Raw genomic sequence first — 15,664 nt, 5'->3', positions numbered from 1 at the left:
AAGCATCAATGCTTCGGCGCTCAGCCTTCTTCACAGTCCAACTCTCACATCCATACATGACCACAGGAAAAACCATAGCCTTGACTAGATGGACCTTTGTTGGCAAAGTAATGTCTCTGCTTTTGAATATGCTATCTAGGTTGGTCATAACTTTCCTTCCAAGAAGTAAGCGTCTTTTAATTTCATGGCTGCAGTCACCATCTGCAGTGATTTTGAAGCCCCCAAAAATAAACTCTGACACTGTTTCCACTGTTTCCCATTATTTCCCATGAAGTGATGGGACCAGATGCCATGATCTTAGTTTTCTGAATGTTGAGGTTTAAGCCAACTTTTTCACCCTTCTCTTTCACTTTCATCATGAGGCTTTTTAGTTCTTCTTCACTTTCTGCCATAAGGGTGGTGTCATCTGCATACTGAGGTTATTGATATTTCTCCCGGCAATCTTGATTCCAGCTTGTGTTTCTTCCAGCCCAGCGTTTCACATGATGTACTCTGCATAGAAGTTAAATAAGCAGGGTGACAATACACAGCCTTGACGTACTCTTTTTCCTATTTGGAACCAGGCTGTTGTATAGATTATAGATTATAGCTTATATGCAGTACGTTGCATATAATATGCTACTAATAGTATGCAAGTTACTTAATCTCTAAGAGTGCTCCTGTCTTCACCTGTGAAGGAGGGAAAATAATTTTTAGCTTTATGGTACAGATAGATAACAAAATACATGTAAGAGTGGCTGAAACGTAATGGATGTTCAATAAAAGTACTAATAAAGTAATTAGGGGAAGGCAGTTATAAAGAGAACCAGACTATGATAATCTCTTTAATTCTTTTCCCTCTTAAGTAAGAAATCATGTAAGGTCACTAGCACAGCAGCCAGGACGTGGCTGACCATCAAGGGATGCTGTTAATTTAATTTAATATCTTTCATTAATATCTTTCATTTAATATCTCAAGTTATTTCTTTGGGTTCCAGAGCCAAAAAGATGTGTTTATATTCATAACTCAAAATTCAACGAGTTGCTGTGTTGTATGGCTTCCTAAGCATTGATGCACACAGGAATCCCAGGGAATGTTGTTTAAATGTTGATTCAGCGAGTCTGGCACAGGGCCTTGGAGTCTACATTTCTTCAAGTCTCCCAGGTGATGCCTAAGAAGTTGGCCTACTGTTCACACTGAAGAGCAAGGCGTTTGTGGGCCAGACAATAAATACCCTGTCTTTGTTCCTTGAATTGCATTGTTTCATAGAGCTCAAACAGTCTAGAGATGATGTTGTTTTGCACATTTCGCAGCTGAGAAATTTGTGACCCACAGAAGCTGATAAATTAGTTCATGGTTCAGATAATTCAGCATAATTGTTCAGCCACATTCTTTATATACAGTGAGCAGTATTTTTAATTTTGTAACTATTCTCCCATTCTTCCTATGTAGTTATGTTCCTAGAAGTTGAGTTCTCCAGCTGCCTTCTATCTTTGTCATTATTTTCAGCTTTTTAAGAAAGATCTTTGCTCACGTTGAAACGTGACTATAGTTTGTCAGCAACCCCATTGCTTAACCCTGTCGGACACAACCTGTGCTCAACAGCACCATCTTTAGTGGCCGAATGACTGATGGGGGTCAGGCAGATTCTGATACATTTGGGCATAATTAGTCCCAGTTAGCTTCTGCAATCAGAACTCCTTAATAGCCCCCGAGAATGAACTGCCTATTCTCTCAGAACCAGTGAGAAGCCAGCAGGGCCGTCAGCTCAGGGGCACCAGTCATCTCCATAATTCTGCCACAGAACAGCCCTAACCCACAAGCTGGGGTATTTTGTATCCCACTCACTCTTTCCAGCTCAGTATCCGAGGATAAGGTCCCAATGCCTTGCACTCCCTAACCTTGTTTTTCCCCATTAATTCCCTGGAATAAGACTGTGTCATAGGACACTTCTGCCATCCTTGTCCCCCAGTTACTGTCTGGGCCACACTTCCCATAGCTGTCCTGGGATTTAGAACCAGCCGGGGTTTCCAGTTTAGGTGTGCTCCTTGCTTATACCCATTCCTCTTTTCCCCCAACTTTCCCACAGCCAGTACCATAGAGACATGGTTTGTAATTCATTTTGAGATGCTAATGCTGAAAGGAACATGCTGAATTTTTTTTAACAAAGATTATTTTAGAATAATGAGAACATCATAATCGTGCACAATGGATAAACAATGAACTTCATTTAATAAACAGTTGAATGTAACATAATGATAAAAACACTGCAGAAGAGCAAGTTTCTCTTGGATCGCTAGTCTCTCTTTTCACAAGGAGATAATAAATGCTGTTGAGCCAAAGGCAACTGGGCAAAAGCCTCAGGTTTTTTTTCTTCCTTCTGTCTTTCCTTCCTTCCTTCTTGTCTCTTATCTTCTTGGTGGGTGTATTTCAGGCTACTTGCAGAATCCCTGTAAAGGGATTCATTATTAACCTATCATAGTATATCATGACTATTTTAATGCCAGTAATACCTCTTCACCATCATTTTAAATACTTGCCTAACAATTAAAATTTAAACATTTAAAAATAAATAAATACTTGCCTAACAGTGTAAACAATTATGCCATAATTTATTTAATTTCCTAATATGGGGCATTCCGATTCTTTCCCTTTGCTGTTATAAAGCATGCCAGTCAGTGACCTTATTAAGATCTAAGCAAGTGCAGCTCAGTTATTTCCCTCTTGTCTATTCGACTATTTACCTTTTCAAAAAATTCTAGTTGGTATGGCATTGCCCTTTAGAAATACACTGCCCAGCATGATGTTTAAATAAATGTAGTAACTTTGCCATAGTATGGTAAGCGCAGTGTTTAAAACTTGAATTCTGAAGTCAGCCTCCCCGAGTTTGAATTCCAGCTCTGTGGTCTGCTGGCTGTATGACCTTGGGCAAGACATACAACTTCTCTGTCCTTCAGGTCTTTCACTTATGATATGAGGACAATAAGAGTACCCAGCCCATCTAGTTGTTGTGCAGATTAAGGAAATGTTGTATTCAAAGGGCACAGACCAGTAGCTAGCATTTAGTGCTTGCCCAAGTAATACCAGCTATTGTTGACGATAATTAGCTGGCTTTCCCTTTCTATTCACACTACTAAACCTAAATTTCCACAAAAATATGGCTGCAGATAAAACTTTATTTTTGGCAAGAAATGTTGGGAGCAAAAACAGAAGTAGTCCAGTGGTCTTGAGGGGATAAAGCATGGATTAGAAATTATGGTCAATTCTTTGGTGTGGCCATGGGCTTCCTGGGTGGCTCAGTGGTAAAGAACCATACTGCCAATGCAGGAGACCTGAATTCGATTCCTGGGTCTGGAAGATCCCCTGGAGAAGGAAATGGCAATCCGCTCCAATATTCTTGCCTGGGAAATCCCATGGACAGAGGAGCCTGGTGGGCTACAGTCAATCTGGTCACAAAAGTGACAGACATGACTTAGCAACTAAGCAATGACAGCTTGTGATGTGGCCAGGAATCAAAATTTATAGCACAACAGAACTGCTGATCTAAGCTACAGGCTGTCAGCGCTGTCTCATCAACAGTCGGTTTGGTGGAAACAAGTATCATCACCAACATCCTCCAGTCACCTACCAGCCAGGCTTAGTGTTCAGGCACATAGATTATCTACCATCTTTCTTGTCTATATGAACTAGAACTGAATGGCATGCATTTAGTTTTACTTCTCCAATGGGATTCTTTTACTTCTTTTTGTCCTAGCGACAGAGAACAAGTAAAATTTCTTGTTTACAAAAGCTTATCCTAAAGAACAGACTTATCATGCTCACTTGACCTCTTGAGAGAGCTTCCTGCAGACAGTTCTTCACTGGCCAACAGGGTTCTGGCAGCTGGGAGACCCCCATTGGGACCAGTGACTAGGTATGAACTTAGGAACTATTTTGGGAGATAGGAAAATGCAGGGAATTTAGGGTCAATCGTTCACTCTTAACTATGAGAGGAGTACATCAGAAACATCTGAATAGGCATTTTTCTGCATTTTAATTGTTAGGCCAAGTCCTTGGCTGATAAGAAAATTAATTCAACAATGAATCATTTAATGGATGAAGGGAAGACCGGGCATGTTTTTCTTATCTGAAGAGGCTCTGTTGTGTCAAGTACTAAGGAAAAAAAAATTGCACGTCAAAAGGCCTGATCTTCATTCTTACTTTTATATCCAACTAATCAAGCCTCAGGGGGGTGAAGCAATCCAGTTCTTTCATGTCAGCAGAAGTTCTTCACCATTTCTTTGGATTCCTGGTCTTGCTTGTATCCTAAACTCTTATTGTGCAAGACAAGAGTCTTGATGTAACACCAAAGTCCAGTGAGACAGAGTGATCTGTGCATTAACTCAGCTAATGAGCAGGTCTGTACAGTTTTACAGTGCTTTCTTGTGAGCTTGGAACCCACTTCAGCCCTGCTTAATGGAGTGTTTCCTAGAATATTTACTTCACAATCAGACTATACAGGAGAAATTATTTTTGAAAGAAAAAGCAAGGCAGAAGAATTGACTAGCCACTGCTGCTAAGTCGCTTCAGTCGTGTCCGACTCTGTGCGACCCCATAGACGGCAGCCCACCAGGCTCCCCTGTCCCTGGGATTCTCCAGGCAAGAACACTGGAGTGGGTTGCCATTTCCTTCTCCAATGCATGAAAGGGAAAAGTGAAAGTGAAGTCGCTCAGTCGTGCCCAACTCCTAGCGACCCCACTGGACTGCAGCCCACCAGGCTCCTCCGTCCCTGGGATTCTCCAGGCAAGAACACTGGAGTGGGGTGCCATAGTCTAATATTGGCTGTCTGAAATTTTAGAGACAGTGGAAACCAAAAAACACTTCTACTCCAGAGGATAGTAAATTATATTTACTATTGTGGTAAATTCTAGAACTAATGATAATTTTCAAAGTTCCAGAATTTTTGCTAAGTATTCAGGGTCAATACAAATGGATACGCATTACTACTTTTTGAAACTTCATTAATTGGCAGTTGTGCATTCAGGCCTCCTCATGAGTGACAGAAGAAAGTAGCAATTATGAATATGTTGCCTCACTGTCTATCATGAGAGGCTCAGGACACACACTATGCAATATTATATAGCCATTAAAAATGAAATAGTTCTATTATATACGTACTGGCATGGAATATTATTTCTGATAAATTTTTTAGAAAAATAATGATATAGAACTTCATTCAGAGTGTGATCTCATTTTTGTATAAACAAACGAAATCTACAAATGCACATAAGGCTATAGGTAGCTGCTTCATTAAGAACTAGAAGAATGTATTTCAGCTACTAACCATGGATTCCCCAAAATATTGAGAGTCAATAAAGATGAGAATGGTGGCAAGGGATGGAGAAGAGTGGAGTGTTTATTTTTTAATATATTCACCCCTGTGTTGTTTGGAATTCTTTCCATAAATATCTATTTTTATCATATTTCACATAAAAACATTAACACATTTTGTATCAGAAACTAATGTCTCTATGTCTCTGACAGTTTGAAGCCTGCTACAAGGTAAGATTATATCAGTCAGCAAATGGTACAAATAAGTACCCCTCCACCCAAAGATGCTCCTTAAAAATGACAGTGCAGATTGGGAAGCAACAGCTGTCATGTGTCACAGACTGTAGGAAGAAGTAAGAGCGACATCCAAAGCTGCTTGTTTTCGTTCAGCTGCAGAGTTGTGTCCGACTCTTTGTTGACCCCGTGGACTGTGGCACACCAGACCTTGCTGTCCTTCACTGTCCCCCAGAGTTTGCTCAGACTCATGTCCATGGAGTCAGTGATGCTATCTAACCACCTCATCCTCTGCTATCTGAAGGAAATCATTACATCTTATTTGAGCAGGCTGGTAGTACTAGTGGAAAGGAGATGTGTTCTGTTCAAAATGATCCTGAAAGTGTGCAGATATTTTCAAAACAATGTGAGAAAGATAGACTGCCGCAGTATAATGATAGCATCACAGATAGTGATTGCCATTCTTACACCTTCCTTATCAAGAGTCTTATCTCAATACAGAAGGAATCATTCCATTGATCCTATACTGAGGCTGTAGATACAGGGACATGGAGAGGGAACACAAGGAAGATTAAGAGTCAAGAATTGTCCCATGATGCTCATAAACTAACGGGGGGGTGAAGATGCCATGCAGACCCTAGAATGCAGTGTGGACACTATAAGCCGAAAACTAAGCTTCCTGGCATGGCCTGGATGTTCCCTCCAAAGGCAGATGTTTGTTTTCTATTTTTTATTTGGTTTAGAATAGGACTAACATGAAAAATCCTTGTAAGGAGAAGGGAAAGATCAGCATGAAGAGGTGCTAAGGAGGTAACTAATCAGGTAACCCTGTGAGGAGCCTGGGGAGAGGTTGGCCATGAGAAGGAGGAAGGATATTATCCAAAATCAGAAGGAAGAGGGCTGAGAGGTGAGACAGAGACACTGGCAGGTGGAGGAAAAGGTAGCTGAAGGAGCCCACTTGAAACAACTTTGACTTCTCAGTCTAGTGAGAAGCTGCATTATTGATGGAGGCTGGGGGCTGTGGAAGGATTTGGAAGAGCCACTGTGAATACGGTATGTTAACCAGGAGTAATTCAAAGGGTTTGGGGCACCACTTAGGTCCCAGGTCAGACTGAGCAGCATTAATTTTTAATGAAACTAATAAAAAATTTTTTTCATTACTTTAGCAGTGTTGCAGGCTAGAATGCATATCTTGTAGAAATCAAATGATTCTTGAATTGAAATCTGCATGTGAAAGTCCACTGGAAACTAGTCAAATAATTGGATCATTTCCAGATTTCACTTTGCCAATTTGTTTCTTCCTCATTAATGTTTATAGTCAAATCGGATACCTGTATTTTCATGAGGAAGTGAGAACAATATCCTGTAATTCAAATGTTAACTAACAAAGTAATGCCACTAGAATTTCTAAAGTTTCAAGCTTGTAGTTGATTCTCATACATTATGTATTTTTAGGCTGGAAAAACTAATAACATCCTTTTTGGAAGACCAGGATCCAGAGAGTAAACTAGAGGTTGGCACTGATATGCGTAAAATTCATCACTGTTTCCATTATTTAAAGGTAAATTTAAACATTTCCACTAGTAGAAGCCATTGTCTGCTGTGTTTGAACTGCAATAAAGCTTTTCTAGTTGACCTGCTCTTGAAAGGTTGAGGAGCCGGCTTCCCATTTCCAGAACAGTATGATCTTTGAACCATTGAGATGGTTCAAACAGATGATCACTGAATTTCTTCAGAGGTTGTATCTTACTTTCCAATGGATAAGCTCAGACCTTAGACTTCTAAAGCTTTGGCCGGGAATCTCTCTACCTTCTACACAAAATCGTTTCGTGTTCAAAATCCACTTATTTTTGAGCTATGTCAAAAGAATTGTGTCCTTCATTTTTCTCCAGCAGCTTCGGTCTTAGGTTTTACTTTCATGATGACACAGTGTGAATATCATTAGCCTCTATGTCTGCCTGACTTGTAATTTAGCATACTTCATGAAGATAATAGACATTTGTGTGAGTCTGTTCTGGACTAGGCATAGAGAAGGCAAAGTTGAGTAAGTAAGTCATGGAGGAGACAGATATGTAAAGAATAATTATAAGACATGACAACTGTTTTTTTTTTTTTTTTAAGTGTGAGTTAGTGGTATGAGGTTATAGAGAAAGCAAAAGATGTTCAAGAGAAGACAGTGTTTGAGCAGGATTTTCCCATGTTAGGGAAGGAAAGACAAGTTAAGGGGGAGGGGTATGATGAAGGAGGTAGGAGGAGGAAGACATGTTGCAGCAAAGGCAACCGCATTGCAAGGCGAGGCGTCAGAGGAGAACACCTAATGTGTGCAAGGCATTGGTAAAGGCGAAAAGAATCAGAGACACAAGACACTGGGAGTAGACGTGTGGGTGCTAAGCTCTTGTTTCATCTTACAGAAACTGCTGAATGACAAGAAGATCCACAGACAGAGCACAGCCCCCTCCGAAAACAAAGATCAAAACTGCCAAGAACCATTAAAAGAGGAAGAGTATAAAAAGCTACGTGATATTCTACAGCAGAGGGACAATGAAATCAGTATCCTTTCTGCAGAGATTAGAGACTCTTCTTCTATGGGGTTGGACCAGGAAACCCTTAGCTATCTTCCCCTAGCCACATCACCCAGCTCCCCACCCAGGTTCTAGCTCACGTTGTTTCTTTCCATTTAGAAGTAAAATGTCCCTTCACCAAACATGTTGTCGCCACTAGTAAAGCCAGAGTTGCCATTAAAAAAAAAAAAACTACCTTGCTTTTAGCTAGATATCTCACCATTATGGGAGACATTTCAGTTTATTGAAAAGCATGGGTTTTCTTTCTCTCCACATTAAAAAATTTTTAATGTATTTTTGACTACTCTACAGTGCTCTTCCTGTTTTAGTCCTGACCCAGTGAGCTAGCTGGTTATCTTTAGCTAGCTGGCCGGACACCGGGCTGACCACAGCCTCACCATGGCCCAGAATTTGTGGCCTCTGTGTGTGGGTGAAACTCGAATGATGGCCGAGAAATGACAAATGGTATTTAGCTTATAAAGAGCAGAGATTGATTTAAATGTAACTTTTTTATTTAAAAGCCAGATCTACCGCTTTGAGTTCCACTTACAAATGTTCCCAAATTTGGAAGTGAGTGTAGATGAGCGTTAAGGATAGAATTCTTACGTCTCTAGGAGACAGCGTATATTGGGGACTGAAAATTGTAACAGCACATGGGAACTGCCTCTCTTCCAGACGACGTGCATGCGTGCATGCTAAGTCGACTCTCTGTGACCCCATGGACTATAGCCCGCCAGGCTCTGCTGTCCCTGGAATTCTCCAGGCAAAAATACTGGAGTGGGTTGCCATTGTCCCCTCCAGGGGATCTTCCTGACCCAGGGATCAAACCTGTGTCTCTTACATCTCCTGCATTGGCAATGGGGTTCTTTACCACTAGCGCCACCTGGACAGCCCACAGATGAGATGGTTACCTCTCAGTTCCATTCAGTTCAGTCGCTCAGTCATGTCCGACTCTTTGCGACCCCATGAATCGCAGCACGCCAGGCCTCCCTGTCCATCACTAAAGAGCCCCTCATGGATGGTTAGATCTCAGGTATCCCCAGTATTTCTTCAGTATTGTTTCTTATTTTATCTTCCAAGCTTCTTGCAAAAGATTTGGCATTTTCATTACATTTGCAGGCTTTAAACATGCATGAGAAATTATTTCGGTCAGTTCTTTATGAACAAATATTTTTGTTCACTTCTCAAAAATTGCTAAAAGGTATTTTAGTTTTAGCTATTGTGCAAAATTCATAAAAAATAGCTTACATGAAGGAAATCCAGTAATAAAGAGGTAAAACCAAACCAAATAGGAGGTAGGCACTCTGCCTGATTAACTTCAGCCTCTAATTTTGGTTGAGTGTTAGCAGACCCCATGTGTCTGATTCAAGTGGGCTGGAGCCGCTTTATTATCGGGCCAGTAACAGTGAATCTGACTGTGAGCTGAACTCCCACGCAAGCCCGAGTCTCCGAGAGCTGCTGCAGTGTTGTTGCCTTGCATTCCTTTTCCTCTGTCCTGCCCCATCCATCCCCAGAGATGGTCCCAGCCGAGGCCTCAGTCCTGGCCCCAGCCCCAGTCTGAGCTCTGCTTCTTTTCCTGGCCTTGATCCTAGTTCAGGATCATCTCCCCTAAATACTCCTACCAACTCCTTAATCCCCTTCTGGGCTTATGAATGTCTGTGCATATGGGAGGGATGAAATGAGATATGACAGAGAGGGAACAGTCTAGGCTTGTTCGTATATGTTTACTTTACAAAGGGAGTGAGAGAGAGACATACATCATTTCTTCACTGGTAAATCCAGGTACCGCTGTCCACACAGGGCTGTGCTAGATTCTTTCCCGACCGTGAACAACTCCAGCGGGGTCCTCGCCTTCTGAGACTCATATTTGCAAGGAGAATGTATAGGAGGCATGGTGAAAAGAGCACTGAACTTGGAAGTTCACACCCAGATGGATGCCCTAGCTCTTCATCCGTCATCTCCCACAACACTGCCTCTCACCAGCATCTCAGAGCTGAGCAGAGCTGGTAAGATGCCGCCTGGCTTGTGCTCCGGGCTCTGTAGAGTGCTGCACCGTGAAGGGTGTGACCCCACAGACAATGGGCAGACTCAGAAGAAGGAGGGAGAGCAGCTAAGACATACTCATCACAAAGCTGACATTTATCAAGGGCTAATGACCAAGAAAGGCTCCTGACGTTTCATATGTCTCACAGTCAGGTTGGAGACGATTTTCATTATCTTTTTTGGGTAGAACCAAGAAGGCCAGGATACTGACAGGAGGAGTGAGAAAGATATGGCTTAAAATAGGAGGAAAATTGATCCAACTAGAGCTCAGCAGAAGATTGTCCTGCAAACAGAAAGACAGTGTGCGGCCTGGAATGCTCTCCGTGGAAAGGGAGTGAAAACGGTGTCACTTCAGTGGCATTATCAGCTTGCATAAAGTTCGGACATGTCTTCACAAAACACTTAACGGGGTGACACTTGGTCCCCAGGGCTGCCCTTGGCAGGAACAGAGGCGCGAATGAGATGGGAGCTGGAAGCAGGGCCAGACAAAGGGAACCGGAGAGAAGGCGGGCAGCGAGATGAGTCTCTGCTGTGGCCTTTGTGAACGTCCATCAGAACGCCGCGTTTCTCTGGTTCAGTCTTTCCGGCAGGTTCCCGTTACACTCAGAGTAGCAATCACGCTTCTTCCTCCAGGTGAAGAGGCCCCACGTGATCTTGCGCCCACCCAGCCCCTACTTCGTGTCTTCTGCCCCCACCCCATGCACGTTAGGCTGTGGGCACGGTGCCTCTCTGCCCTGACTTATAACACCCGGCTTCCTAACCTCAGCAGTGCCGCCGTCAGAGCTATCCTGAGCAGTCCTCTACCCACTGGCCACCAGGAGCATCCCCAACCCCTCTGCAGAAGGAAAGCCCAAAAACAACCCAAAATATCTCCAGACGTGGCCAAGTGTCCCGTGGGTGGTGAAATAGCCTCTGTTGTAAACCACTGCCCAGCCCGTTTCTCCTTCGGGTTTCAGCACTCACCACTTCCTCTGCTTAGACACCCTCCCTATGTCTGGTTCTTCTTGTCATTCAGGTCTCAGCTTCAATGTCATTTTCTAAAAAGCCTGTTTTGAGGCCTGAACCTTTCTTGAGCACCCAGTAGAAAGCAGCCACTCAGTCACTCTCGACCTTTTTAAAAAACTAAGCAATCTGGCACTTCTGCCCTCGTATGTGTGTGCCTGTGTGTGTGAAAGAGATCCAGCTTTCTCCAGTAGACATCTGCTTCATGAGAGCAAAAAGCCAGTGTGCCCCTGCATCTTTCTATCTCTGTGCCTAGAACACAGCATTACCTGGCACCCAGTGCAAGCTCCAAGGAATGTCACTGAGTGAGTGAAGGAAGGACATGGCCATGGCCAAGCAGGAATCAGTGAAAGTGCGTGGTGGTCTCGATAATCACCCCCGCACAGAGGAATGGGGAATTCCTAGACACCACCAAAGTTGTGAACACCTTTAGTAAATACAAGCTTGTTTGAGGTGAAGAACAGAGGCTGTGTCAGGGCTTGTAAGAGAAAAACCATGCTTCCAGAAATCACAAAAAAGCTGAGGTCAAAGCTGAAGAGGAAAATGGAGGTCAAGTGCTCTCCATGTTCCCTGCCCAAGAATGAACATGCCTGGATGCCTCCCCCGGCTTCGTGTAGCCGTCTTGTCCTACACCATCTTCGAGTTTCCTCAGACTCCTGTTTGAATGAAGCCATCTGCAGGGCTGGTGAGGCCTTGGATTCATCTCAGTGCAATGCAGGGAGAGTTATGAGGTTCTCCAAAGAGTGTCATCTTTTCTCCTCATGATGGCAGAATCCCCTAGAGGTCTCGACAACTTGAACTTGAAAGAACAGTGAAGGAGGGTAGAATGGAGTGACTTTATCACTCATTATCAGTGCTCCTAATAGATCCATATGGCCCACAGAAGTTCTAATTTAAAATGATAAATCTTTACTAATGGGGCTTCCCAGGTGGTGCTAGTGATAAAGAACTTGCCCCCCAATGCAGGAGACAATAAGAGATGCAGGTTCGATCCCTGGGTCAGGAAGATCCCCTGGAGGAGGGCATGGCAACCCACTTTGGTATCCTTGCCTGGAGAATCCCATGGACAGAGGAGCCTGCCAGGCTATAGTTCGCAGGGTCGCAAACAGTTGGACATGACTGAAGTTGCTTAGCATGCACATCTTTACTAATAATTCACCTCTTTTAGTGAAATTAGAGAGACCAAAAATTAGAGACTTTTAAAAAGGTGACTTAAAGCCCCGTTCAAAGGTATGCGGAATGAGCATGAGTTGGATATGGAGGTGGTCTGGCCCCAGAGCTGACTCTGCTGAGCTGCCTGCTGGGCAGGCTCTGCGTTCTCCCTGCTTCTCGTCCTGCCGATTCCAGAGCTGCTTCCTGCATTCAAGTCTTGTTTACGGAGACAGCTCCATTGTCAACCACTACCCAGGGTTCGTTTTCCTTTTTACAAATGCTTTCATGAAAGCTTTAAGCCCAAATTAGTTTGAACTCAAAGATTTTAAAGGCCTTTTGGCTTGCTCATTTTTCATGTAATGATAATGGTGCCCTATTGAAAGGCCAGCAGCCTCCTACCCTGTCCATCGCTTTATCGAGGACCTCAGAAACGTGAAGTCTTTCTTTTGTCTGTCTTTGTCACATGACCATAGCAAGTGTTGTTGAAACTATCAATCTCACTTGAAAATAAGTGTTTTGATCATTCTAATCCATCATGAGTGACTAAATCCTTAAGTCAAGTTTTAGATATTTTGGTAAATATGTTAAAGAAGGAGAAGAAGAAAGCTCAGGACGCTCTCCACCTCTCCAGCGTGGACAGAAGTCAACTGAGTCATGGCCAGAGCTCCCCCTTCCCACCTGGGAACCTGGACGGTCCGAAGACATTGCCATTCTCAGCTTCCACTCAGGCCCTGGACTCCAGCACCTCTCCATACAGATCCAGTTTGCTCCACAGAAAAACAGGTCAGTTATACTTATTTATACACACAAACTCTATAATTATAAATCAAAAATAGAGGCTGTCAAATTATACCTCCATATAAAAAATAAACAAACATGTAAATGATTATAATCTTTATTATTATACTAAGCATCCTAAATATTACCGTTTTTAATGTTACCAACATTTCTTGAAGTCTTGAAGTTGTAGTAGAAGCAGCTGCAGCAGCAATAACAGGAAACCCCAAGTAAAGTATGTGCTCAGTTGTTCAGTTGTGTCTGACTCTTTGCAACCCCATGGACTGTAGCCCGCCAGGCTCCCCTGTCCATGGAATTTTCCAGGCAAGAGCACTGAAGTGAGTTGCTATTTCCTTCTCCAGAGCATCTTCTTAACCCAGAGATTGAATCTGCATCTCTTGCATTGGCATGTGGATTCTGTCGCCATTATTTCCACTCTGGAAAAAAAAAATTCATTCTCCATAATGGATTTCAGTGTAGCATCCTTTAGTTTTAAATGTGCGAGGATGAAGGCTCTAACAACTTATCTGTCAGAATTCATTTTTATAATGACCAAATCTCTTAAATGCCCGTTTCTAAAACTGATGACTAAACTGAAAACACAAAGTGTGGACTGTCCCAGAGGCTGAAATAGAGGGTTCAGGGGAACAGCAGAAAAGCCAACTGTAGAGGAGAGAACAGAAAACTTCCTCCAATACAGGAGGGAGAGAAGAATCACCACTAATGTGATGAAACAGTGTTTATTTATAAATCCACATGAGCTCTCTGCAGCAGACTTATTTTAGGATATGATCACAGTCTGCCTTAAAGGACAATGAGCACACACAGCTTTGTCGGATAATAGGGTTTGTCAGGGTTGGGCCGACTCCGAGGCACCTGCCCCGGGTGTGGTTTTTGGTGAGTGTGTTGGTACCACCACCACAGCGGACTCCCCAGGTGGCGCTCGCGGTAAAGAACCTGCCTGCAAATGCAGGAGATGTAGGAGATGCAGGTTCTATCCCTGGGAGAGAAAGAGCCCCTGGAATAGGAAATGGCAACCCATCCCAGTATTCTTGCTTGAAGAATCCCCATGGACCGAGGAACCTAGCAGGCTACAGTCCACAGGGTCGCAAAGAGTCAGACACCACTGAAGTGACCGAGCATGCAAGCCCCATCACTACAGCAGCCACAGAACCATGCTGGAAGTCCAGGTTGGTTTTATATGTTTCTCTTTCTATTAGACTGGCAGCCCATGTGTATAGTTGACCAATGCCTTTCTTGTGAAGACATCTGACATACTTCAGACTCCAAGTATGGAATGTTCTATAACAAAGGGATAAAGAGCTTCCCTTTTGCAAGTTAGGTTGAAATTTTCTGTGTAAACATTTGTTGGGATGAACAACCTGCCATGTGTGGTTTTCTTATGCATCTAGCTTGGAAATAAATAAAGAGTATGGTGCTCATTAAAGAGCACACTTTTTAGTTAATAGAGACAAGACTGAGAAGCCTGGAAGTGTATTTGGTGATGTTATATCCCTTTATCTCTTTATTCATTCCAAATTTCCTTGCTGTGAATATTTCTTAAGCAACAGAGTAGGATAAGTTCAAATCCCAGGAAACAAAGATGCTATTTTTCACCATTGATCATGGTGTCAGCAGACAGGAACAAGCAATCGTTCTCCATATGGCATTTCTGTACTGTCTTATGGGTAACAGCTAGCTGGAAAAAAGGAGGCCCTCTGGACTGGTGAATTCATTAGTTCCGCCATCATTTTTTTTCATTTCTTTATTCAACATACATTTATTGAGTACATGCTTTGTTCTAGTTACTGTGTCAATCATTGTCATATGGCTAAAGCTTACATGGGCTTCCCTGATGGCTCAGAGGGTAAAGAATCTGCCTGCAATGCAGGAGACCCATGTTCAGTCCCTGGGTTGGGAAGATCCCCTGGGGAAGGGAATGGCAACCCATTCCAGTATTCTTGCCTTGGAGAACTCCATGGACAGAGGAGCCTGGTGGGCTACAGTTCATGGGATCGCAAAGAGTTGGACACCACTGAATGACTCAGATACCAAGCTTACATAGTCCTTACATGTATCAGGTACTATACTTAGTTCGCTACCTGAGTGAACTCATCTAATCCTTATTCCGTTAAGTTGTTGTTTTACCCCCATATTACAGACAAGGACATGCATGGCCCAGCAGCCCCTGACCTCAGAGCACTTACAGACTGACAGAGAAGAGAGTCTCGAGCAGTTCATTTCAAAGTACACTCTGTATGGCTGAGAGAGCACACAGCAGGGAGACTCTCCTGCAAGTTAAGACCGGAGGACCCAAAGTGGTCATGAGGGTGGGGCATGGCTGGGAGGAACTCTGCAAGCAGAAGGAATCACTTGAACGGCTTCCACTGGCTCTGTGGTGGAAAGGAGCATTTTATGAAGCAGAAAGGCCAGGAGTGGTGGGCTCTGGGGAGTGAGAGGCTGGGAGGACAGGTTCAGCAGCATGCTGGGCAGACGGACTGGCAGCAGAGGACACAGGACCAGACCACCCTTTAGGGGGCTGTTGTAGTCCAGGAGTCCCAGCCAGAGGATGGGGAGGAGGAGAGAGGTGGCGTATCAGAAACAC

General features: G+C 43.4%; 1 protein-coding gene across 1 annotated transcript in view; it reads left to right on the top strand.

Annotated features, from left to right (window-relative positions):
• Positions 1-15,664, top strand: part of LOC104994977 (kinesin-like protein KIF6) — a 296,967-nt gene that overhangs the window by 89,112 nt on the left and 192,191 nt on the right. The window contains exons 6-8 of the mRNA XM_010848702.1: positions 6,980-7,085; positions 7,936-8,074; positions 12,850-13,065. Coding sequence (XP_010847004.1) covers positions 6,980-7,085; positions 7,936-8,074; positions 12,850-13,065 — 461 coding nt within the window. The remainder of the gene's footprint in view (positions 1-6,979; positions 7,086-7,935; positions 8,075-12,849; positions 13,066-15,664) is intronic.

Source organism: Bison bison, unplaced genomic scaffold (genome assembly GCF_000754665.1).
Source record: "Bison bison bison isolate TAMUID 2011002044 unplaced genomic scaffold, Bison_UMD1.0 scf7180017864270, whole genome shotgun sequence".
Classification (NCBI taxonomy): Eukaryota; Metazoa; Chordata; class Mammalia; order Artiodactyla; family Bovidae; genus Bison; species Bison bison.
Note: the sequence above shows the minus strand (reverse complement) of the source record. Positions and strands in the feature narration are given on the sequence as shown.